The sequence below is a fragment of the Tachyglossus aculeatus genome, chromosome 10 (genome assembly GCF_015852505.1).
Source record: "Tachyglossus aculeatus isolate mTacAcu1 chromosome 10, mTacAcu1.pri, whole genome shotgun sequence".
NCBI classification, from domain to species: domain Eukaryota; kingdom Metazoa; phylum Chordata; class Mammalia; order Monotremata; family Tachyglossidae; genus Tachyglossus; species Tachyglossus aculeatus.
In genome coordinates this window covers 42,233,652-42,257,027 of record NC_052075.1, presented here as the reverse complement: position 1 = coordinate 42,257,027, position 23,376 = coordinate 42,233,652, and the positions used below count along the sequence as shown (strand labels likewise).

The 23,376-nt window shown below is 58.0% G+C and overlaps 3 protein-coding genes across 4 annotated transcripts; 1 reads left to right on the top strand and 2 right to left on the bottom strand.

Annotated features, from left to right (window-relative positions):
- Positions 1–336: 336 nt before the first annotated feature.
- On the top strand, positions 337–4,171 carry PAX4 (paired box 4; the record flags this gene model as incomplete). Its single annotated transcript, XM_038751982.1, has 8 exons — positions 337–367; positions 1,255–1,302; positions 1,546–1,676; positions 1,924–2,139; positions 2,522–2,597; positions 2,915–3,040; positions 3,879–3,961; positions 4,070–4,171. Coding segments are annotated over exons 1-8 (813 nt in total), but the record flags the coding sequence as incomplete, so codon positions are not given.
- A 1,843-nt stretch (positions 4,172–6,014) lies between these two features.
- Positions 6,015–12,935, bottom strand: FSCN3 (fascin actin-bundling protein 3). Of its 2 annotated transcripts, none has more exons than XM_038753064.1 (7): positions 12,728–12,935; positions 10,329–11,025; positions 9,458–9,576; positions 8,401–8,560; positions 8,002–8,172; positions 6,555–6,634; positions 6,015–6,292 (listed from the first exon to the last, which is right to left on the bottom strand). In XM_038753064.1, the coding sequence occupies exons 1-6, from the start codon at positions 12,869–12,871 to the stop codon at positions 6,561–6,563; spliced, it is 1,365 nt and encodes a 454-aa protein (XP_038608992.1). In that variant the 5' UTR covers positions 12,872–12,935; the 3' UTR covers positions 6,015–6,292; positions 6,555–6,560. The 2 variants fall into 2 exon arrangements, with proteins under 2 accessions (XP_038608992.1, XP_038608991.1); XM_038753063.1 differs by lacking the exon at positions 6,015–6,292 and adding an exon at positions 6,850–7,055.
- A 1,794-nt stretch (positions 12,936–14,729) lies between these two features.
- On the bottom strand, positions 14,730–17,817 carry ARF5 (ADP ribosylation factor 5). The gene is made up of 6 exons (XM_038752774.1): positions 17,660–17,817; positions 17,319–17,399; positions 16,537–16,646; positions 16,192–16,263; positions 15,388–15,513; positions 14,730–15,260 (listed from the first exon to the last, which is right to left on the bottom strand). Exons 1-6 carry the CDS (start codon positions 17,724–17,726, stop codon positions 15,174–15,176), a joined length of 543 nt encoding a protein of 180 aa, XP_038608702.1. The 5' UTR covers positions 17,727–17,817; the 3' UTR covers positions 14,730–15,173.
- Between the last annotated feature and the right edge of the window lie 5,559 nt (positions 17,818–23,376).

Below are 23,376 nucleotides of genomic sequence, written 5' to 3'. Positions count from 1 at the left end.
GTCTGGGCTCCTTCGGGAATGGCAGGGGGAGGAGGACAGCGGCATTAAAGCTGGAGAAAGGGGTGAAGACGAGGGGCTTCCTTAGCTACTCAGTTTCCTGTCTGCAGGGGAGGGAGCTGCGTCTCTCCTGCCTCTTTGTCTTGAGCCAGAAGTTGTCTCCAGCTGCTCCCGGGGTGCCCGGGTTTCCTGCTGCCCCCGTCCCAGGCCTGCAGGAGGGCCATGCCAGCCTCAACATTCCCTCTGACCAAGGGGCCCCGCGGTGATGATCTGGGGGTCGGTTTGGCCTTAGGGAGAGAGACAAGGGGAGAAGAGAGCCAGGTGGGACAGCCGGGGGAGATGCCCGAGAGCGAGCGGGCCATAAAAGAAGGCAACCAGGGGTCCTCCCATTTGACCTCCCTTCCCTGAAGAGGGATCCCCGTGGCTGCCAAGACCCCAGGGCGGGGGCAGACCTAGTGACCCCAGGCTTCCTTGAAGCACTGGCGATCCTCCCTCTGCAGAGGTTGGGCAGAGAGCGTGGCCTGCGAGGTGCCCGGTATCAGAGCAGTCACAAGCTGGGGTCCTCACACACACACACACACACACACACACACACACACACACACACACACACACGAACCTGACAAAGTCACCCCGATCCCCAGACCTATAGCCTTGCCTGACTCGGGTCCCTCGCGGCTGGGCCTGTTCCGAGGCAGAACAGCCCAGGACCTTGCCGTGTCTGTGGTCCTTGGGCTCCGGTGGCCCTGACCAGGAGGGCGGTGCCAGTCATGGCACAGAAATAGCCCTTGGGGTATGAGCGGGGAGCGGGTCTTGACCCCCTCAGTTTCAGGGGAGACAAGGTGCAAACCCCGGGGCAGGCCCAGAGGCACCGAAGCCGGTCCTGGCTCCCCATTTCCCAGAGACCACCCAGGCCCAGGCCTCGCTTTGCCTGAGCCCCTGGGGTACCCTTCCTTCTGTTCTAAGTCAGCGGTGGAGTCTGGGACTGGGCAGCAGAGCAAGGGAGGGGAGGAAGGCTGGCCGCTGCCCATTTTCGCCCATGGGCAGTGGTGACTACATGGGAGAGAAGCCTATGTCAGAGGAGACCTCCAGGTCGGCGCTGGGGACACTGTGACTGTGCCACCCCCAGACACCACCAGCGCAGCCCGGCTTTCTCCGCCAGAACCAGCCCCCATCCCTGAGCAGGCTGAGCCGGAACCGAGGAGGGAACCTAGAGCCTCCCGTCTTTCTCCTGCTTCCAGTCCCACAATTGTCCAGTACAGGGCAGGCTGGCTGGGCCAGAGGCCCTGAGCATGCAGCTGCAAGGTAAGAGAAACCCTCATTTCCGGAGAGGATGGGGTGGCCTCGGGGGAAGGGGAGGAACAGCCAAGAAGGAAGAGGCCGCTGCTTCGGCTCTCCATTTCTGGCCTATTTTTCCTGTTACCCTGGGGGGCCCCAGCTGTTCTCCAGGTCCTGATGGGGGATCCAGGGCCAAGGAAGGGGATGGGATTCCCAGGGGGGTGGGGAAACCTGACCCGCAACAGCCCCGTTTCTGGTTCTCCCCACCAGGGGCCAGTGGGGTGAACCAGCTCGGGGGGCTGTTTGTGAATGGTCGGCCCTTGCCTCCGGGCACAAGGCAGAGGATTGTGCAGCTGGCTCTAAGTGGGGTGCGACCCTGTGACATCTCCCGCAGCCTCAAGGTCGGGTGCTGAGGGGAAGGGGAGATCCCCCACCCTGGAGTGGGCAGGGGTGGGAGCAGGGCCCTCCCTGAGGGAAGGAGGGAGGGAGAGAGGGCTGGGCAGATCAGGCAAGTGAGGCTGATCCTGGTCCCCCTAGGGCTAGGACCGGGGGAGGCCAAGACCCTGTCCACACCCGTGGGGTGACTCCCCTCTCGCCTGTGCCCCATCCTGAGACACCCATCCTACACCCCTGCACCTCCTACCCCAGGTGTCCAATGGCTGCGTGAGCAAGATCTTGGGAAGATACTACAGCACGGGAGCCCTGGAGCCCAAAGGGGTCGGGGGGAGCAAGCCACGCCTCGCCACCCCCATCGTAGTGGCCCGCATCGCCCAGCTGAAAGGGGAATGCCCGGCCCTCTTTGCCCACGAGATCCGGGGCCGGCTGTGCGCTGAGGGGCTCTGCACTCAAGACAGCACACCCAGCGTAAGGATTTACTCCCCCGGCCATCCCGTGGCCCGGAAGCTGGACTGGGCGGGAGAGGGAAGGGGCGGGCAAGCTGCCTCGCCCTGGCAGGCAGGAGTTCTCAGAAGCTGGAACCCTGATGAGAGGGCAGAGGGATGTCTGGGAAGCAGGACTCGGGCTTTGGCCTGACTTGTCCGGGGTGCCTTTCCTGACCTGCGGGCAAGCTTGAGGGGCTCAGGGGAGGGGTCTCTTTGGGGAGAGGGGTGGGCCCGGGAATGGGGAGAATAGGGATGTGGAAGGGGAAGAGAGGTACTGGGCTACAGAACGGTGAGGTCGAAGGGCACTGGAAGGGGTTGGGCTGCCCCTTTGGGGACAGTCCACCTCTCCCTTCTCTGGGAGCCAGGTCTCCTCCATCAACCGCGTGCTGAGGAGCTTGGAGAAGGACAGAAGGCCGCCTCTGGCGCTGCTCATACCACCAGGTGGGTCGGGGTGCAGGACTCTGGGATGGTACGGGGGTCAGGCCCAGGAAAAGGCACCTCCCTAAGCTGTCCTTAGTGTATTGCCCCAGCCTAGTCAGGCCCTTCCTACCTCTAACTACCTGCGAATATCTGCCCCCTCAACCCAGCCCTCCCAGCACATGTCGACAGTGGGCCAAGGGGTTGCCCACCCCTCTCCACCACCCCTTCCCCTCCCTCACCTCTTCCTCTCCTCTGGCCCACTCCGGGGAACAGGGCTTCTCTTCTACTCTGCCACATGCCCCAGCCTCTCCTCTCTCCTCCACCCCCACCCCCGACAGGTACCCCGGCGCTGGCACCCCCTTCCCTCCCGCAGGACCCTACGTTGTCCCGGGGGCCCCGGCCCGGCCCACGTCACAGAAACCGGACAGTTTTCTCCCCACCCCAGGTGGAGGCCCTGGAGCAAGGTGCTGGGGCTGTGGGTGGATGGGCGGGCTGGGGGGGCTGGACTCTTAAGGTAGGGCGCTCTCGGCCTTGGGGGCCCCAAGGTCCATCTGTAGGATTTTTAGCTGGCCGGTAGGTCCCCTGCCTAGAATGGATCCAGCCTGGGACGCCTCTATACCCAGGATTTTCAGCTTAAGGATCCAGCCTTCCTCCACCTTGGCTCTCGCCGCCCAATTCTGCGGCTCAGAAGTGGTAGTTGTGATCAGAGGAAGCCAGCAAGGGAATGCGAAGGCCCTGGAGCGAGTTGCGCTAGGGCAGGAAGGGTCAGGGGACCCGCAGAGAAATGCTCTAGGTTTGGTCAGACCTGGGCAGACTCAGGGGACCCGCAGAGAAACGCTCTAGGTTTGGTCAAACCTGGGCAGACTCCCGCAAAACGTTCCGAATGATGGCGTTCCGTTGAGGGGATCCCTCGCTGAAAGGCATGTGATGATGTCACATGCATCTGGGTGTCCAGTTCCAGCGAATGCTGTCACAGGGCACTCTTGCAGGGAAAGAAAAGAGGAGTGGGACCCCCGCATGACCCCAGAGCCCCGAAGCAGCCTCGGGGATGGGACTGGCGGAGGGAATAGGCAGGCTTCCCCTGCTGGCGACCTCGGAGGCACTGGAGTGGTCCACAGAGGTCAGAGGCCATGCACTGGGCCAAGAAGGGCAGAGCAGAGTTTAGGGGCAGAGAGGAGGTGTGAGGAAGAGGGAAGAGGTCTTGAGGGGAGGGGCTGGTGGGGCAGGGTTGGTGGAGAGAGATGTGGGGAGGGGTCCCTTGGGCAGTGCCTCCGGCCTCAGCAAGACTCCTGCTCCCCTCAGAGTTCCAGAGGGCGCAGTACCCGGACCCCATCACGCGTGGGAAGCTGGCGGCTGCTACCCACCTGCCAGAGGCCACAGTGCGGGTGAGGACCCTCGCCTGAGGAGTGGGTGGCGGGGAGGGTGAGGAGGGAGGAGGAAGGGACAAACCCAAGGAGCTCAGACGTGCTCCTTGCTCTCCCCTTCTCCCCCAGATCTGGTTTTCAAACCGGAGAGCCAAGTGGAGGCGGGAGGAGAAGCTGAAGTGGGAAACCCAGCTCTCAGGTGACCCCTTCTGCCCAGTGGAAGCCAGCATCCTTCAATGCCCAGCCTCCACCGGCACCTGGTCCCTCCTTCTTTCCCTCCCTCTCTCTACCCATCCTCTCCCACAGCTCCAGGATGGTTCTGTGGCACGCTCTCTCTCTCTCTCGGGCTGGGGAAACAAGGAGCCGGGGAGGGTGCACAACCCTTTCCCCCACACCCATATCCTGGGCCCCCTGTGGCCCCCACCATGCCCTTTTTTCTCTTTCTTTCCAGCTCCAGGCTCCGAGTGGATCGCTCTTCGGTGCACGCTCCCGGGCACGCCCGAGCGGCTGGCGGTCTTCAGCCCACCGCAGGGGGTGACCTCTGCACAGGTTCCCAAAACCCCGGGCAAGCTGGGACCTGGCAGGGGAGGGTCTATCCAGTGGAGAGCCAGGCCTCAGCCCCACCGCCTCCCTTTCCTTCTTCTCTGTGGGATGGGAGGGGACTGGTGGAGCCAAAAGGCTGGAATTGCTCTTCCCACTGGGGAAGCCCGGCTCTCTCCCACCCCCGTGATGACTTCCCGAGCTGTGGGGTGAGGAGGGGAGGGAGAGAGAAGGGACAAGGGGTACGGGCAGCCAGCTGGACTGGGAGTCGAAAGGGCCGCTGCCCACAGGGCTGTCCTGGCCGGTTGGCAAACCGAGTTTCCACCCTACTTTCTGTGGCAGCCCCGGCCCAGCCTCGTCGCCTCACTCCAGCCGGATTCCACCCCTCTGAATCCTCTGGGTTTCCGTCGACCATACCCAGGGGCGAGGTCTGGTGGGGGTCTGAGCACCGTCCCGCCCTGGGCCCTGGGAGAGCCCTGCTGGGGTAAGAGCCCCAACTCCAGGAGGGTGGGGGTCCCCAGTTGGGGTCTGGTGAGAAGGTGGAGGAGAGGGACCAGAGGCTGAGGGGTGGGGGCAGGGAGGGAAAAAATGAGGAGGGGGGGCAGAGATCACCCGTGCTTGGGGATGAAAGGAAAGGTAACAACTCTTCGGTCCCCATTGTGGGGAGCTCACTGCCCCCCCCCCATGCATTTCGTCATCACAGGACCAGTGCACCTGGGAACCTCGCTGCCGGAGCTCAGCCCAGTACCACCGTCATTCCTCTTCCCTGCCCTGCATGGGGTGCCCTGCCCTGTCCCGCCCTGCCCCTGCCCACTGCCTTTGGGCCCCTCTTCCTCTGAGGCTGGTCGGCGGGAACTCTTCCCTGGCTCCCAGCTCCAGGCACATCTCCCTCTCCACTCCTGACTTCCCATCTCCTCCTTTTGCATCTGCACACTCTTATCCTGAGGCCCACTGAAACGCCTTCCCACCGCCACCAATCCTCTCCTAGCCTGCTTCCTCCAGGAAAGACACCCTGATTCCCTGAGGGGTTTGCTTTACCCCCAGGGTGAACCCCTACTCCCCTTTTGTGTTTCCAATAAAAGTTTGGTTTATACAAAACCATGAGAAGGAAGGGTGGTGGCCATGGGCCCATCTTGCTGGAGTAGAAGGAGCCTGTCATGACCCGACTGTGTACCTGCATTGTACTCAGCTCCTGGTGCACTGGACCACTATCATCCCCGCCTGGGCCGGGGGACAGAAGCCACTGGAAGGCTGCTGAGGTCCAGATAAAGCCCCTCCAGTCCTGGGTGGGGCTGTGGAACAGGGGAGGGGAGAGGGGGCATTCCTGGGACACCCAGATCTGGGGCAAGAACATGCACAGAGGATGCTTCCTAGGCCTTCTCCACACACGCTCTACCTACCTCTGTTACCACTCGAAATGCCTGAAATAGAGGTGTTAAGCTGAGATGCTTGTGTGTGGAAACTTCTAAGCAGAGGCCACAGAAATGCAAGGTGGAATTATTTTTCACGGGAATCTGTCTCCGGTACCACCGAGCCTCGAGGATAAGTCTATTTTCGGACTCCTCTGCCAAGTATGCGGCCCCGGGCCCGGGGCGAGGCGGGGAGGGGTGGGGCAGGGGAGACCCGAAGCAGGACACAGGGGTGGGAGTGGCCACTATTGTATATTGACGTTGGGCGGAGGTAACGAGAGGGCTGGTGTGGTGTGGCAGGAGGACTGGGCGGGTGCAGTGGATGACTTCCTCCCGCATCCTGGCTCCGGACTTCTATCCCATCCTGGGGGTCGCTTTGGAGTGGGGAATCTTGACCACTGATCTGGGAGGAGGGGGAGACAGAAACCTTCAGCACTGGAGGGATGGATACGATTATGGGAAAGACAGACAGACAACACACACACACACGTACACACATAGACTTTCAGCATTAGAGGGACGGACACAATTATGGGAAAGACAGAGGACACACACACACAAACCTTCAGCATTGGAGGGATGGATTTGACTGCAGGAAAGATAAACAGACCCGCCGCCCCCCGCCCCCCAACATGTGTCCTTTCCTCAGCTCCCATCTGACTTGCCTGGGGTCAGAAATGATTCCAGCTCCATAGCGCTGGCTGGCCGCGTTCCCTTGCTCTCTGGGTGGCACAGGCTGGGGACCCTGGAGAGGGCAGATGGTACAGCCAAGCTGTGTTCCTCGAGCTGGGCTGGGAGGCAGGGAGGGCATGTGGTCTGCGAACTAGAGAGCTCTTGGAATGCTTTGCCAACCTGTCCCTCTTTGACAGGGATGTATCCTCCCTGCACACCTATGCCAGTTCCTCCCACTCCTCCCCTGCCCTAGCTGCCCCGTCCCCTCCTGGAGCCCTGCCCTTGTACCTAGAACTCCCAGAGACACTCGTAGGTGATGTCCTCACTGTCGGCCAGCAGGGTGCCACTGCGGTCAGCACGCAGGTAGTAGCCATTGGGGGCCAGCACTGCCAGCAGATTGCTCCCCCGGAGCTCCAGGCAGAAGTTGAGGGCAAATTCCCCCCAGGGCCGGAAGGTGCCATAGGAGGTTAATGACCAAAAGGCACCACCTTGCCCTGAGGTGGGAAAGTGGGGGGGGTCACGTGAAGCCCCAGGGAGGGTGAAGTGGCCTACTCTCCACCTCCTCGGGCTTCCTTACCACCTCTTCTGTGCAGTGGCACCTTCCCCACCTCCCTCCCCTGTTCCTAGAAATCAGCACCAGTGCTCCTGCTGCTGCCAAGTGCCAGCTCCCCATGCCCCCACAGCTGCTGCGTGCCAGTGCCCCCACCACTGTTGAATGCCCAGCTCCCTGTGCCCCCACCGCTGCCAGCGTCCAGCTCCTCATGCCCCCAACACTGCTGAGTGCCTAGGTCCAAGTGTTTCCACCGCTGCCAAGAGCTCATCTCCAGGTGTGCCCACTGCTGCCGAGCATCCAGCTCCCCATGCCCCCCCACTGCTGCTGAGTGCCAGCTCCCCATGCACCCACAGCTGCCGTGTGCCCAGCTCCCAGTGCCCCCACCACTGTTGAATGCCCAGCTCCCACTGCTGCCAGCACCCAGCTCCTCATGCCCCCATACTGCTGAGTGCCCAGCTCCCGGTGCTTCCACCACTGCCAAGAGCTCATCTCCCGGTGTTGCCACTGCTGCCGAGTGTCCAGCTCCCCATGCCCCGCACTGCTGCTGAGTGCTAGCTCCCCATACCCCCATGCTGCCGAGCTCCCATTGCTCCCACCACTGCCTAGTGCCCAGCTCTCAGTGTCCCCACGGCAGCTCAGGGCCCAGCTCCCAAAGCCCCCACCTCTGCCAAGCGCCTAGCTCCCAATGCTCCCACCCCCATACCCGTTAGCTGCTCTACCTCCCAGGCTGGGCAAGGGAGGGTGGCACTTCTCAGGCCTCTGCCCACCTCAGACCATTTGCTGCCCCTACACAAAATCACCCAAAGGTTTCCCCAGCTCCTGGCCAATCCAGAGCCTCTTCCTCCAGCAGAGGGGACCCCCGACCCCAAGCTCCGGAGGGCCCTCACCCTGGAAGTGGTAGATGCCCTGGCGGCAAGGCAGCAGCTGGATACAGTCGGGCTGGTCCATGTTGCACTGCAGCTCCTCGTGCCCAGACAAGGTGCCCACATAGCCGTAGCGGCCGCGTAACGCCAGGAAGTTGCGATTGGCCAGGCGCACCCCGAACTCCTCTTGGGGGCCTGATGGAAGGGTGAGGGTGGGATCAGCCGGGGAACGGGGCACTGGGGTCTCACCGGGGATGCGGGGGTGGGAGGAGGGGTGGGGGAGCGGGGAGGCAGGAGCCCGGCTCCTTTCAGGGCATGAGGTCAGCTTGAGTCAGGCCTAGAGGTCCTGAGGGGCCGGATGAGGTCAGCTTGAGTCAGGCCTAGAGGTCCTGAGGGGCCGGATACCCCGAGCCCTCAGTTTACCCGGGTGAATGGTACTGGCTGTCAGCTGCCCAGTGGGCACCGGGGTGAGGTAGCGCCCGTTGAAAGCCTGCAGGATGATCTTGCCGCAGTGCCACTGCACTGAGAACACAGTCTCCGGCTCCACGGTGTGCCCGTCGGCCACCACGCTCTTACAGCACCTCTGCGGGGAGGGAGGGAGGGACAGCTTCAGATCTGTGATTCCAGGTCCCGTTCACAGTCACGGCCCCTCCCCTGGGGGGGCACCTAGTTCTTCCCTCCCTCCCTCCCCTTTCCTCCCCTCTGATCCCTTCTGCCCTACTGGACCACCCATCCCCTCACCTTCTCACAGGCTCCCAGGAAAAGGAGGAGAGAAAGAGAGAGACAAAAGGGAAGCAAGGAAAAGAGATGCAGCACGGCCTAGTGGATAGATAGAACACGGGTCTGGGAATCAGAAAGACCTGGGTTCTAATTGTGGCTCTGCCATTTGTCTGCTGTGTGACCTTGGGCAAGTCACTTAGCTTCTCTGGGCCTCAGTTACCTCATCTGTAAAATGGGGATTAAGACTGTGAGCCCCATGCGGGACAGGGACTGTGTCCAATCCGATTTGCTTGTATCCACCCCAGTGCTTAGCGAGCGCTTAATAAATATCACAACTATTATTTATTGTCATTGGCGGAATCCAGTACCAGGACTGGATCCAGTCCCTTGGCCCCTCATCTCTCCAAAAGTCCCTCGGCCCCTCATCTCTTCCAGGGTTGCTGATCCCCAGACACCCCGACCTGTCCATTCCGCACTTGGGGATGGAGGCCCCAGGTCCCCACTGGGGAAACCGAGGCCCAAGGCCACAGGATCGTGTCTACCAACTCTGTTATATGTACTCTCCCAAGCACTCAATAAATACGATCGAGCGATTGATGGATCAGGGTGGAATTTAGATTAGGATTTAGGCGTCCCACCTCCCAGCCCAGCAGCCTGGGTCGCCTACCCGCCTGGCCCCGGAGAGTATGAGGCTGTGGGGAGGACCAGAGGCTCCCAGCGCCCGGCGCTGACCTCAGAAGCGCCTCGTCTGTGGCCTCACCTGGGCCAGGAAGCTGCCGTTGGCAGTCTGGAGCTGCACGGACTCAGTCTCAGGGTGGCACACGTACTGGAACATGGACAGCGGAGTCACCCGCTCAGGGCTGGTGCACACCTCCACGTCTGCGGGGGCGAGGAGAAACATCACGGGGGCCCGGTGGCTGCCCAGACCAGGCCAGGGCTATGGGCTCTGTCCTCTCCCCTTCCACTCACAGCCCACGCACCTCTTTCCACCCTGGCTCCCCTCTTCTCTGTCAATACACACCGAGCACCTCCTGTAGGAATGGGGCTGCCAGGCCCTCTGTAGCGGAAGGCCGGACGCCACCTCCCTGCCTCCTCTCCACCCAATGTCCAAGTTTCATCTTCCCTCCCTAGTTTTTCTCCCCCTCCTTTCCCTACCTGCCTTCCAACACTCCGGTGGGATGGAGAAAAGCAGCTGCAGCCCGGCGCCGCCTCCACGGAGCCACAGGAGAGGCTGTGCCGGCTGCTGCTGTAGCAGTCCCTGTGGCCGTGGTCGTGACTGTGGACTCTGAGGCGCAAGGAGCCTGAAATTCTGCACCTCTTGCCACAGTCCCTTACCGAGCTTTGTTTTCGTCTTTATGTTAGCCTTTCATTTCATCTCTCCTTACGGGTCTGTCGTCGGTGGCCCGACTCTTTAAATTTTAAGACTGTGAGCCACGCAAGGGTCGGGGACTGTGTCTACGTCGTAACTGAGGACTATTTCCCTGCACATAGTGCTGTGTTCTGCACACGGTAGGTGCTTAATACGATCACTGCCACTCCTGGTTGGGGGGGTCTGAGGCTCCATTATCCCACCCTGGGGGCACCCTAAATCCCCCCCGGCCCCGTCCAGCCCCTCCTGGCTCGGCACTTACCGTGGATGACAGACACGAACCTCCAGTCCTTCGTCTTGAGGGTGACCCAGGCCGGGCAGCGCCGCAGCAGAAACCACTCCTCCTCTCCGAGCGGGCAGACGCCCATGCTCAGGAGCGCCCGGCTGCCCTGAGGATAGAGCAGGCCGCCCTCCTCATCGGCCAGGGCCACCCGCCCCCCGGGCCGCAGATGCAGGCGGAACGCCGTCTGGGATGAGGGCTGGGTCACCAGCCGGCCCGCTCGGGAGAGGAAGTGGTGAGTGGACGTCTCCAAGTGGTAGAGCCCGTTTTGAAAGCGTAACAGGAAGCCGCAGTCGGCCAAGAAGGGCACGGGAGCGTCCACCCAGACCCGCCCCAATTTGGGGTCGGCCCGGGCGTAGCGACAAGTCCTGGGGCTGTAGATGGACACGTGGGCATGCAGGGCCAGCCGGGGCATCCACATGTGGTAAGCGGAGAGGCAGCGTGAGGTGCAGAAGACGTCCTCGCCGTCGGATTCCAGGTAGCAGCCGCTGAGCGTGCACTGCAGGGTCCACTTTCCATGTCGATGGAAGCGGAGCAGGAAGGAGCCGTGCTGGGAGGCATGGGGCAGGCCGCAGCGCACCGAGCCACTCGTCTCCGGGAGCAGGAAGTGCCCCTGCATGCTGTGCAGGCGAACTACCGCTTTGCGGCCATGCTCCTGACTCACCCACAGCTCCCAGGTCTGCCGAGAAGCCGCAGGGCGGGGGAGCCGTCAACCCCGGGTCGGGACGCTTGCTCTGACCCCGTCCGTGTGGATGCGCCGGAGGACCAGAGTCCCCCCGCCACAGATGGCTCCTCACATCCACCCGGGCCCTGCCAGGCCCACATCTTTGTCAGGACAGCAGTGGCAACAGCCACCATCCTTCGCTGCCCCTACGGTCACCAAGGTCACGGGGGCTCTCTACTCACCACTGAAGAGACCCTATTTCTGCACCCATCAAACTCCCAGTAGTGAGAGGAGCCCTCCAGCCCCTTCCCCTCCCCTCCCCCCAGTAGGAGAAGCAGCCCCCAGCTAAATGTCGGAGATGCTCGCCACCTCTCCCTTCCCACTGGTCAGAGGGCCGCGATTTCAGCTGTCTTCTCTTCGTTGACACTTCCCCGCCATCTCCCGAGCCCATCCCTCCCCTGCTCAGGCTGAGGCCTGTGGGGGCTCCTCATGACTGCTTCCTGTCCAATGGGCCGACAGTTGGTCAATTGTATTTATTGAGCTCTTACTGTGTGCCGCACTAAGTGCTTGCAACAGTACACTATAACAAGCCCAAAAGACCCCTCTAGGGGAGAAGGATCTGGGCGGAGCCATGATGTGACAGCCCGTGAACGGAGGCTCATGATTAGGAAGGGGTTTCTTTGGAAGGACTGGCTGTCGAGGAAGGGCATGTCGGGAGGAGAAACACTCAGAGGTGGGATTGAGGGAGAATGGGAGAAATGGCTTGTGCTTTACCAGAGAGGCTCTCTCGTCAGAATAAAAGGGCGTAACTCCCATTAGAGTGTAGGCTCCTTCTGGGTGGGGAATAAGATACTTTGTTCTGTTCTTCCCAAGTGAGTGCTCAGTAAATGCTGCTACTACTCGTTATTACTACTACTAACAACTACTACTAACATGAGTAGTCCTCATGCTCCTCTTCCTCCCCACTACTACTACTACTACTAGAAGCAGCGTGGCCCAGTGGAAAGAGCACAGGCCTGGGAGTCAAAGGACCTATGTTCTAACCCCAACTACCACATCTGCTGTGTGACCTTGGGCAAGGTACTTCACTTCTCTGTACCCCAGTTACTCCGCCTATACAACGGGGATAAAATCCTACGCCCTCCCACTCCCGCTCCCAGGACTGTGAGCCCCATGTGGGATAGGGCCTGTGTTCAACCCGATTAACTTGCATCTATCCCAGCCCTTAGAATGGTGTTTGGCACATCGTAAGTACTTAACAAGTCCCATAATCAATATTATTATTACTACCACTATCCCAGCCTTCTCCCTCATGCAATGGACTGATCTCTCTCTCTTCTCAAGGCAGTTGGGATTTGTCCCACCCCATCAGGTCTGGCCTAGCTAGGGGCCAGGGGCAGGGGGAGAGCTCAGCCCTCCCTGCTTTTCCTGACCCCTGGAGCCCTTGATTACTGCTGCCCACCCCCGCCCCACCCCAGGCCCACCTTTGTGATATCACAGCCCTCCTCAGGGACACACCCAGGGAGAGGGCAGGAAGTGAGGGAGGATGCCTCTCTCTGCCCCTCATCTAGGACCCATTAAAGACCCCAGTGGGTTTGAGGTAAGGGGGCCCTTTAGACCTGGGGGAAAAAAGGTCAGGACAAGAGAGTTTTGGGTCCTGGGCAGAGGGCTCTCCGTGGAGTCTGCCCCTCAACTCCCCACTGTGATCGCTGATTACCTGTCTCCTGCCCAAGCCCTTAGCCATGGCGGTGACACCGTTCCCGTAGGCCTCTGCGGTCAGGTAGGTGCCAGCCCAGCTTATGAGCCCAACCTTCATATCCTCGGACTCAGATCCATTCTCACTCCAGCCCTGCTCCGCCATGGGAGCGGTGTGGCCCTAGATGACTGCCCGTAGGCCATAGGGCTGGGGCTCGGCTCCCAAGACTGGGGAGGGAGCGATTCCAAAGGAACCACCTGGGGAGGGAGGGAGGGAGAGAGGGACGGAGGGCAGTGCTCATGGATGCGGGCACCTCTGTGACTTGGGAGCATTGTGACTGTGCTGTGGGGTGGGGGTGGGGGGGAAGGGTTGAGGGGAGGGGGCATAGGGAGAGCAGGATGGGGAAGGGGGGCCTTCTCCAAACATCTTTAAGGGTCTTCCCCACTGGGCAGCCCCGAGGCTGGCAGGAGGAGCCTGGATAGCACCAGGCCAGGGCCAGCTAAAATCGTACCGGGTGAGGAGCAGCATGGCCTAGTGGTTCAGAGGACCTCGGTTCTAATCCCGGCTCTGTTGACTGTCTGTTCCGTGACTTCTCTGTGGCTCGGTTTCTGCATCTGTAAAATGGGGATTCGACGCCTGTTCTCTCTTCCTACTTTGTCTGTGAGCCCCATGTGGGGCAAGGACTGTGTCTAACAAGATTAATTTCTACCTACTCCAGGGCTCAGAGTAGTGCTTGACAGCTAGTAAGTGCTTTAACAAATATAATACTAATAAAAGAGGTGGAGTAAGTTCTTTGCGTTGCTTGGAGAAAGGGACTGGAGGAAAGCAAGGCGGGATGGTTCTAAGAATCTGTCTCCTGGCCGCAGGAGGCTAGGGATGAAGCCGGCCAACGCCACAGACTCGGAGGATAGCTGCTGCTGGCGGTCATGGCCTGCGAATGAGCAGGAGGCCTCTCCTCCCGGCGGGACTTTCCTCCAGCTCTCTGGGCACGCTGCTGACACGGGGACCGGTGAGGGGGCTTGTCAGTCAGGGAAAGGGCTATTTCCTTTTCTCCATGGGAGTTCTTTAATTAGTGCACTCAGGGTGCCCTGACCTGGGAGAAGACAGGAAGACAGGTAACCTTTTGCTCCAAGGAAGCGACCCACATCAGGTGAAAGGCCGGATCCACTCAAGTCAAAACAATCGTTTTCGGCGACCTCTCCCCAGTGCAGAGCAGTGGCGTCTACCACAGTGAGCAGCTGCACCGCAGTGGGAAGGGCCATCCGCACTGCATCGGGGCAGCAACCTCAGGATCTGGGCTGGGCCGACTCAGGGGGAGACAGCCCGCGGGGGCCGAGTGAGATGAAGACCCGCTCAGGGTGGATAGTGTGGGGAATTTGGGCCGAAGTGGGGAAAGGGGCAATGCTAATGGGAAAGGATGAGGGCCCTGCTCCTGGGCAAGCCGGGTACCAACTTGCAGAAGTTTGCCCCGGCCGAAGCAGGTGGAGTCGGAGCGGGACGGGCGGAGGAGTCGGCCAGAGTGCCGGATGGGTTTCCGCCTGAAGCCGTTGCGGTGACCCCGTTGGCAAGAGTGCCAGGGGCCCGGAGCCCCAGGCGGCACAGAAGGGCTCAGGCACGCCTAAAGCCTGTCGATCCCAGAGAAGCTAGAGGTTCTGCTTCCCTCACTCAGGAGGCATTGTGGCCTACTGGAAAGAGCATGGCATGGGGAGTCAGGAGACTTGAGTTCTCGTCCCGGCTCCGCTCCTTGTCTCCTGTCTCCTGTTAGTCTCCGTGCCTCAGTTTCCTCATCGGTAAAAACGGGGATAAAACCCCTGTTCTCTATCCTTCTTGGATTGGAAGCCCTTTGTGGGAATAGGACCGTGCGTCTGCCCCCGCTATTAGGCCAGGGCTCGAGCCATAGTGAGTGCTCACCGAGAGCACGATTAAGATGGCTCCAACTCCTGTCCCCCCTGACACCACCTCCAACCCTCACCAGGCTGGGACAATGTGCCCCCCGCCCCAGCCGTGGCCCAAACACAAAGGATACAAACCACAGCAGATTTATTACTCGAGATCCAGTGCCACACAACAGCTCCACCCACCGCACTTGGCCCCCACCACAGACCGCCACCTGGGGAGGTACCCAAAAAACGGAGGAAACAAAAGCAAACCAAGCCCCCTTGGGCCGGTCTGGGGGGGAAGGGCAGCCCTGCCCTCCGCCAGCCCCTCCCACAGCCCCCAGGGAGGCAAGAGAACCAGCCCAGCACCCGCCCCACCCCCCCGGTGGGGGTGGGAAGGGGGCCCGGGGCCCTGCTGTGACCCTCAGTGGGCTCAGGTGAGGGAGAAAACATGCAGGCAGGAGTAGCCACGCCCGGGGGTGGGGGAGGGATGAGGGCGGGGGAGAGAGAAGGGGGCAGGAGGGAGAGCTGCCCCTGAGGAGTCCTTGAGAAGCCCCCTGGGGGTTTACACTGGAGACCCCCAAGATCAGCTAACGCTTCGAAAGCTCATGGGAGAGCCAATCCAGCCCGTCGTACAGCCCCGTGCCCTGCGTCGCACAGGTCGCCTGGACGTACCACTGTGGAGAGGAGAAGGGCAGGGTCAGCGGGGCGGGAGGACATTCAGCTCTGGGAGTGCCCCTCCCCACCCCTGCCCGGAGCTGCCCACCCCACCCCCTGGACCCAGCCCGAGCGGGGAAGACTCACGGTACGACTGCGCAGACTCTGCAGCCCTAACTTGTCCGTCAGCTCGCTCACGGGCATGGCGTTGGGCATGTCCTGTTTGTTGGCGAATACTAGCAGCACGGCATCCCGCAGCTCGTCCTCCTGAAGCTAGTGGGACGAGGTGGCGTGAGGTGGGGAGGGGGGAACGTGGACTGGCGGTGAGTCCGAGACCTTTCCGCTCCAAGAAGAGACCCGGCTTTCTCTCCCACTGCCTCCCGTTCCCAATCACCTAGGGGAGACTCTCCGGAAGACGTCTGCTCTGGTACCCTATCCTTCACGTGGGGCAAACCATTCCCTGCATTCTGCCCTTCAGACTCTGGCTTTGGAACAAGAGAAAGGATGAGGGCTAATAATCTCCAGTCACAAGGTGGCTGGGTACCGGATGCCCAGTTGGCCCAAAGGAGACCCTCTCTGCTGCATCCAGAAGAAGCAGCATGGCTCAGTGGCAAAAGCCCGGGCTTGGGAGTCAGAGGTCGTGGGTTCTAATCCCGACTCCAACGCTTATCAGCCGTGTGGCCTTGGACAAGTCACTTCACTTCTCTGGGCCATTTCTCGGTGACCTCATTTGGAAAATGGGGATGAAGACTGTGAGTCCCACGTGGGACAACCTGATCACCTTGTATCCCCGTTAATGCTTAGAATAGCGCTTCGCAGAGAGTAAACATTTAACAAATACCATCATTATTATTATCCAGGGTAGCCACATCTCCTACAGGCCCGAGAGCGGCCCTGATCCTGAGCGAGGAGCTCAGTCACCTGTGCTCCCCTCCTCCAAGCCAGACTCACCATCTTCTGTAGCTCGTCAGCGGACTCCTGGGCCCGCTCCCGGTCATTGCTGTCCACCACAAAGATGAGGCCCTGGGAAGGGAGGGAACGGTGGTAAAGGCTGGGGGCGGGGGGCAGGGTTACGTGGGGAGAGTGTAAAGCCGGTGTGGGCAGGGATTGTCCCTCTTTATTGCTGAGTTGTACTTTCCGAGCACTTAGTACAGTGCTCTGCACACAGTAAGCGCTCAAGACATGAGATTGAATGAATGAGTGAATGGAGGGACCATGTTGATCTGTCTTCTTGTCCTTAGGCTCTTGAGGGGGTGGTTCCTGACCCTTCCCCAAAGGGCTCCAGGCCCGGCCCACCTGAGTGTTCTGGAAGTAATGCCGCCAGAGGGGCCTGATCTTATCCTGGCCGCCCACGTCCCACACAGTGAAGCAGATGTTCTTGTATTCCACCGTCTCCACGTTGAAGCCTGTGGGAGAGAGGGAGGGATGGAGGGAGGGAGGGGTGGGGGCAGGCAAAGAGGGGCCCCGGGGAGCCACTCCGGGGTGGGCCCGGGCCACGGCGGGGACAGGTCGGCCAAGCCCCCCGGAGAAAGGCCGGGAAGAACAGGGGTCGGAGGAGGGGAATAATAATAATGATATTAGGGGAATATAATAATTATATTAATAATTATATAATAATAATAATAGGGGAAGGGACTGAACTCCAAGGTGACAGGCCGTCGGGGAGCTCAGGGTTGCCAGTGGGGTGGAGCTGTGGGCACCTGCAGCAAGCAAGCAAGCTGCAGAGAAGCGGCGTGGCTAAGTGGAAAGAGCCCGGGCTTTGGAGTCGGAGGTCATGGGTTCAAATCCCGGCTCCGCCAACCGTCTGGTGTGTGACTTTGGGCAAGTCACTTCACTTCTCTGGGCCTCTGTTACCTCATCTGTACAATGGGGATGAGGACTGTGAGCCCCCCGTGGGCCCACCTGATCGCCTTGTAACCTCCCCAGCGCTTTGCACATAGCGCTTACCAAATACCATCATTATTATTATTATTAATTATCGTTCTACGGTGACGGGGGGGTGGGAAGGACGGGCCGCCCCCTCCCCAGGACCCCTCTGGGAGATTCTTGGGCCGGAGGCGGGGTCTGGCCGGGCTCACCAATGGTGGGGATGGTGGTGACGATCTCGCCCAGCTTCAGCTTGTACAGGATGGTGGTCTTGCCCGCGGCGTCCAAACCAACTGCAATCAATCAATCGATCGTATGTATTTATTGAGCTCCTACTGTGTGCAGAGCACCGTACTAAGCGCTTGGGAAGTCCAAGTTGGCAACATCTAGAGACGGTCCCTACCCAACAGTGGGCAACCGAGAAGCCCAACTGAGCGGCCGGGGGCGGGGCCGGGGAAAGATGGCGAGGAGGCGGGCCGGGCTCCGCCCCCTCCCCGGGCCTCAGTTTCCCCTCCCGAGCCGGGGGGTGGGGGTGGGGGACCCCCGGACTCACCCATGAGGATCCGCATCTGCTTCTTCCCGAAGATGCGCGAGAAGAGCGCAGACACCGTGAGGCCCATGGCGGGGCCGGAGGGGGAGCGACAGGGATGGAGATGGAGGAGGAGGAGGAGGAAGAAGAGGAGGAGGAGGAGGAGGATGGAAGGGGAAGGGGGAGGGGGACCAGGTGCCAACGCCACGGCCGCCTCCGCGCGCCCAGGCCCCGCCCCAACGTCACCGCACAGCACCGAAACACCACCCCCTACGTATACGACGCCCCCGAGCCCCGCCCCTTACCCCCATTCATCATCATCATCATCATCAATCGTATTTATTGAGCGCTTACTCTGTGCAGAGCCCTGGACTAAGCGCTTGGGAAGCACAGATTGGCAACATCTAGAGACGGTCCCTACCCAACAGCGGGCTCACAGTCTAGAAGGGGGACACGGAGAACAACACCAAACATACTAACAAAATAAAAGAAATAGAATAGATATGTACAAAATAAATAAATAGAGTAATAAATATGTACAAACATATATACATATATACAGGTGCTGTGGGGAAGGGAAGGAAGGTAAGATGGGGGGGATGGAGTGGGACGAGGGGGAGAGGAAGGAAGGGGCTCAGTCTGGGAGGAAGGGGCTCAGTCTCATTCAGTCGTATTTATTGAGCGCTTACTGTGTGCAGAGCACCGGACTAAGCGCTTGGGAAGTCCAAGTTGGCAACATACAGAGGCGGGCCCTGCCCAAAAAGCGGGCTCGCAGTCGAGAAGCAGCGGGGCTCAGTGGAAAGAGCCCGGGCTTTGGGATCTGAGGTCGTGGGTTCAAATCCCGGCTCCGCCACTTCAATCAGTCAATCAATCAATCGTATTTATTGAGCGCTTACTGTGTGCAGAGCACCGGACTAAGCGCTTGGGAAGTCCAAGTTGGCAACGTATAGAGACGGTCCCTACCCAACAGTGGGCTCACAGTCTAGAAGGGGGAGACAGAGAACAAAACCAAACATATCAACAAAACAAAACAAATACAATAGATAAGTACGAGTAAAATAAATAAATAGAGTAATAAATATGCACACACACACACACACACATACAGGTGCTGTGGGGAAGGGAAGGAGGCAAGACGGGGGGATGGAGAGGGGGACGAGGGGGAGAGGAAGGAGGGGGCCCACTCTGGGAAGGCCTCCTGGAGGAGGCGAGCTCTCAGTAGGGCCCTGAAGGGAGGAAGAGAGCTAGCTTGGCGGATGGGCAGAGGGAGGGCATTCCAGGCCAGGGGGATGACGTGAGCCGGGGGTCGACGGCGGGACAGTCGAGAACGAGGCCTAACAGTGAGGAGATTAGCGGCAGAGGAGCGGAGGGTGCGGGCTGGGCTGAGCCTCTGCTCCTGATGCTTCAAAGACAGGGTTACATTCACCTTGGTGGTACTCTTCTCTACAATCATGGCAGAATTCAAACCGTTGCTTCACTGATCTCCAGTGGAGTAGGATCTCCTGATCTCTGGGACCTTGTACACAGTTACGCTGTTGGAGGCTTCTGCAAAGTTTTCTTCTCCATGAAACTCATTGAGCTCCCAGCATCTGCCCACTCTCTAGGTACGGCAAGACACCCTTCAGGATCTGCCGGGTCCACTTCTGCCCTCTGACCCTGGTGACCCACCGAGGCCCGGCCTGCTTGCCCAGGTCACACCAGCTGACAGCTGGGTGACTTTGGGCAAGTCACTTCACTTCCCTGGGCCTCAATTCCCTCATCTGGAAAATGGGGATTAAGACTGTGAGCCTCCTCAAAAATCTCCAGTGGCTACCATGCATTCATTCAATCGCATTTATTGAGCGCTTACTGTGTGCAGAGCACTGTACTAAGCACTTGGAAAGTACAAGTTGGCAACAAATATTCATTCATTCATTCAATCGTATTTATTGAGCGCTTACTGTGTGCAGAGCACTGTAATAAGCGCTTGGAAAGTACAAGTTGGCAACATATAGAGACGGTCCCTACCCAACAGCGGGCTCACAGTCTAGAAGGGGGAGACAGACAACAAAACAAAACATATTAACAAAATAAAATAAATAGAATAAATGTGTACAAGTAAAATAGAGTAATGAATATGTACAAACATATATATATATACACATACATACAGGTGCTGTGGGGAGGGGAAGGAGGTAAGGCAGGGGGGATGATGACCTTGTCTCCTCCCCAGTGCTTAGAACAGTGCTTGGCACATAATAATAATGATGGTATTTGTTAAGCACTTACTACGTGCAAAGCAGCGTTCTAAGCGCTGTGGGGGGGGAGACAAGGGTGATCAGGTGGTCCCACATTGGGCTCACAGTCTTCAATCAACCTACACATCAGGCAAAAACTCCTCACTCTCGACTTCAAGGGTCTCCATCACCTCACCCCCTCTACGTCACCTCCTTTCTCTCCTTCTCCAGCCCAGCCTGCACCCTTCACTCCTCTGCCGCTAACCTCCTCACTGTGCCTCGTTCTCGCCTGTCCCCACGTCGACCCCCGGCCCACATCCTCCCCCTGGCCTGGAATGCCCTCCCTCCGCACATAATAATAATAATAATGTTGGTATTTGTTAAGCGCTTACTATGTGCCAAGCACTGTTCTAAGCGCTGGGGTAGGTACAAGGTAATCAGGTTGCCCCACCTGGGGCTCACGGTCTTCATCCCCATTCTACAGATGAGGGAACTGAGGCCCAGAGAAGCAAAGTGACTTGCCCAAAGTCACACAGCTGACAATTGGCGGAGTCAGGATTTGAACCCACGATCTCTGACTCCAAAGCCCAGGCTCTTTCCACTGAGCCACGCACATCCGCCAAGCTTGCTCTCTCCCTCCCTTCAAAGCCCTACTGAGCAGGAGGCCTTCCCAGACTGAGCCTCCTCCTTCCTCTCCCCTTCCTCCCCCCAACCCCCCGCCTTACCTCCTTCCCCTCCCCACAGCACCTACATATAAGTATATATCAATCAATCGTATTTATTGAGCGCTTACTGTGTGCAGAGCACTGTACTAAGCGCTTGGGAAGTACAAGTTGGCAACATATAGAGACGGTCCCTACCCAACAGTGGGCTCACAGTCTAAAAGTGGGCTCACAGTCTAAAAGAATAATAATGGCATTTATTAAGCGCTTACTATGTGCAAAGCACTGTTCTAAGCGCTGGGGGATACAAGGTGATCCGGTTGTCCCACGTGGGGCTCACAGTCTTAATCCCATTTTAGATGAGGTAACTGAGGCACAGAGAAGTTAAGTGGCTTGCCCAAGCCCCCACAGCTGACAAGTGGCGGAGCCGGCATTCGAACCCATGACCTCTGACTCCAAAGCCCGTGCTCTTTCCACTGAGCCACGCTGCTTCTCATATATATGTTTGTATATATGTATTACTCTATTTATTTTACTTGTACATATTTACTATTCCGTTCATTTTATTTTGTTAATATGTTTTGTTTTGTTGTCTGTCTCTCCCTTCTAGACTGTGAGCCCGCTGTTGGATAGGAACCGTCTCTAGATGTTGCCAACTTGGACTTCCCAAGCGCTTAGTCCAGTGCTCTGCACAGAGTCAGTGCTCAATAAATACGATTGATTGATTGATTGATAAGCTTGTATCAGTAGGCGGAGCCGGGATTTGAACTCATGACCTCTGACTCCAAAGCCCGTGCTCTTTCCACGGAGCCACGCTGCCCTTTCAGTACCACAGTCCCTTCCAGACGGTGAGCCCACTGTTGGGTAGGGACCGTCTCCAGATGTTGCCAACTTGGACTTCCCAAGCGCTTAGCTTCCCAAGCGCTCCTGATCACCTCGTAACCTCCCCAGCGCTTAGAACAGTGCTTTGCATATAGTAAGCGCTTAATAAATGCCATTATTATTATTATTATTAGCACAGTGCTCTGCACACAGTAAGCGCTCAATAAATACGATTGAATGAATGAACGAATGACTGTTCAAATCTCCCCCTCGTCCCCCTCTCCATCCCCCCCATCTTACCTCCTTCCCTTCCCCACAGCACCTGCATATATGTATATATGGTTGTACATATTTATTACTCTATTTATTTATTTATTTTACTTGTAGATATCTATCCTATTTATTTTATTTTGTTAGTATGTTTGGTTTTGTTCTCTGTCTCCCCCTTTTAGACTGTGAGCCCACTGTTGGGTAGGGACTGTCTCTATATGTTGCCAATTTGTACTTCCCAAGCGCTTAGCACAGTGCTCTGCACATAGTAAGCGCTCAATAAATACGATTGATGATGATGACTGTTAATACGTAGCCCCGCCCCCTCAGAGCTCGTTACCACATAGCCCGCCCCCTCAGTCCTAGGTTAATACATAGCCCCGCCCCTCAGAGCACGCTAACACTTCTCCTGTATATATATATATATATACATATTTATTACTCTATTTATTTATTTTACTTGTACACATCTATTCTATTAATTTTATTTGGTTAGTATGTTTGGTTTTGTTCTCCGTCTCCCCCTTTTAGACTGTGAGCCCACTGTTGGGTAGGGACTGTCTCTCTATGTTGCCAACTTGGACTTCCCAAGCGCTTAGTCCAGTGCTCTGCACCCAGTAAGCGCTCAATACGATTGATTGATTCTCTGGGCCTCAGTTCCCTCATCTGTAAAATGGGGATGAAGACTGTGAGCCCCCCCGTGGGACAACCTGATCTCCTTGTAACCTCCCCAGCGCTTAGAACAGTGCTTTGCACATAGTAAGCGCTTAATAAATGCCATCATTGTTATTGTTCTCTGGGCCTTAGTTCCCTCATCTGTAAAATGGGGATGAAGACTGTGAGTCCCCCGTGGGACCCCCTGATAATAATAATGATGGTAGTTGTTAAGCACTTACTATGTGCAAAGCACTGTTCTAATCACTGGGGGGATACAAGGTGATTAGGTTGTCCCATATGGGGCTCACAGTCTTAATCCCCATTTTACAGATGAGGGAACTGAGGCCCAGAGAAGTGAAGTGACTTGCCCAAAGTCACACAACTGACAATTGGCGGAGCCGGAATTTGAACCCGTGCCCTCTGACTCCAAAGCCCGAGCTCTTCCCCCTGAGCCACGCTGCTTCCTTGTAACCTCCCCGGCGCTTAGAACAGTGCTTTGCACGTAGTAAACGCTTAATAAATGTCATTATAATTGTTATTATCCCTCCCCAGCGCTTAGAACAGTGCTTTGCGCATACTAAGCGCTTAGTAAGTGTCATCATTATAATTGCTATCATCTTACCTCCTTCCCTTCCCCACAGCACCTGTATATATGTATATATTTTGGTACATATTTATTACTCTATTTATTATTTTACCTGTACATACCTATTCTATTTATTTTATTTTGTTAGTATGTTTGGTTTTGTTGTCTGTCTCCCCCTTTTAGACTGTGAGCCCACTGTTGGGTAGGGACTGTCTCTAGATGTTGCCAACTTGTACTTCCCAAGCATTTAGTACAGTGCTCTGCACACAGTAAGCGCTCAATAAATACAATCGATTGATTGATTGATGGATATCACCCCAGGAGAAGCAGCGTGGCTCAGTGGAAAGAGCCCAGGCTTTGGAGTCAGAGGTCCCAGCTCCACCACAAGTCTGCTGTGTGACCTTGGGCAAGTCACTTCACTTCTCTGAGCCTCAGTTACCTCATCTGTAAAAATGGGGATTAAGACTGTGAGCCCCACGTGGGACAACTTGATAACACTGTATCCCCCCCCCCCCGCGCTTAGAACAG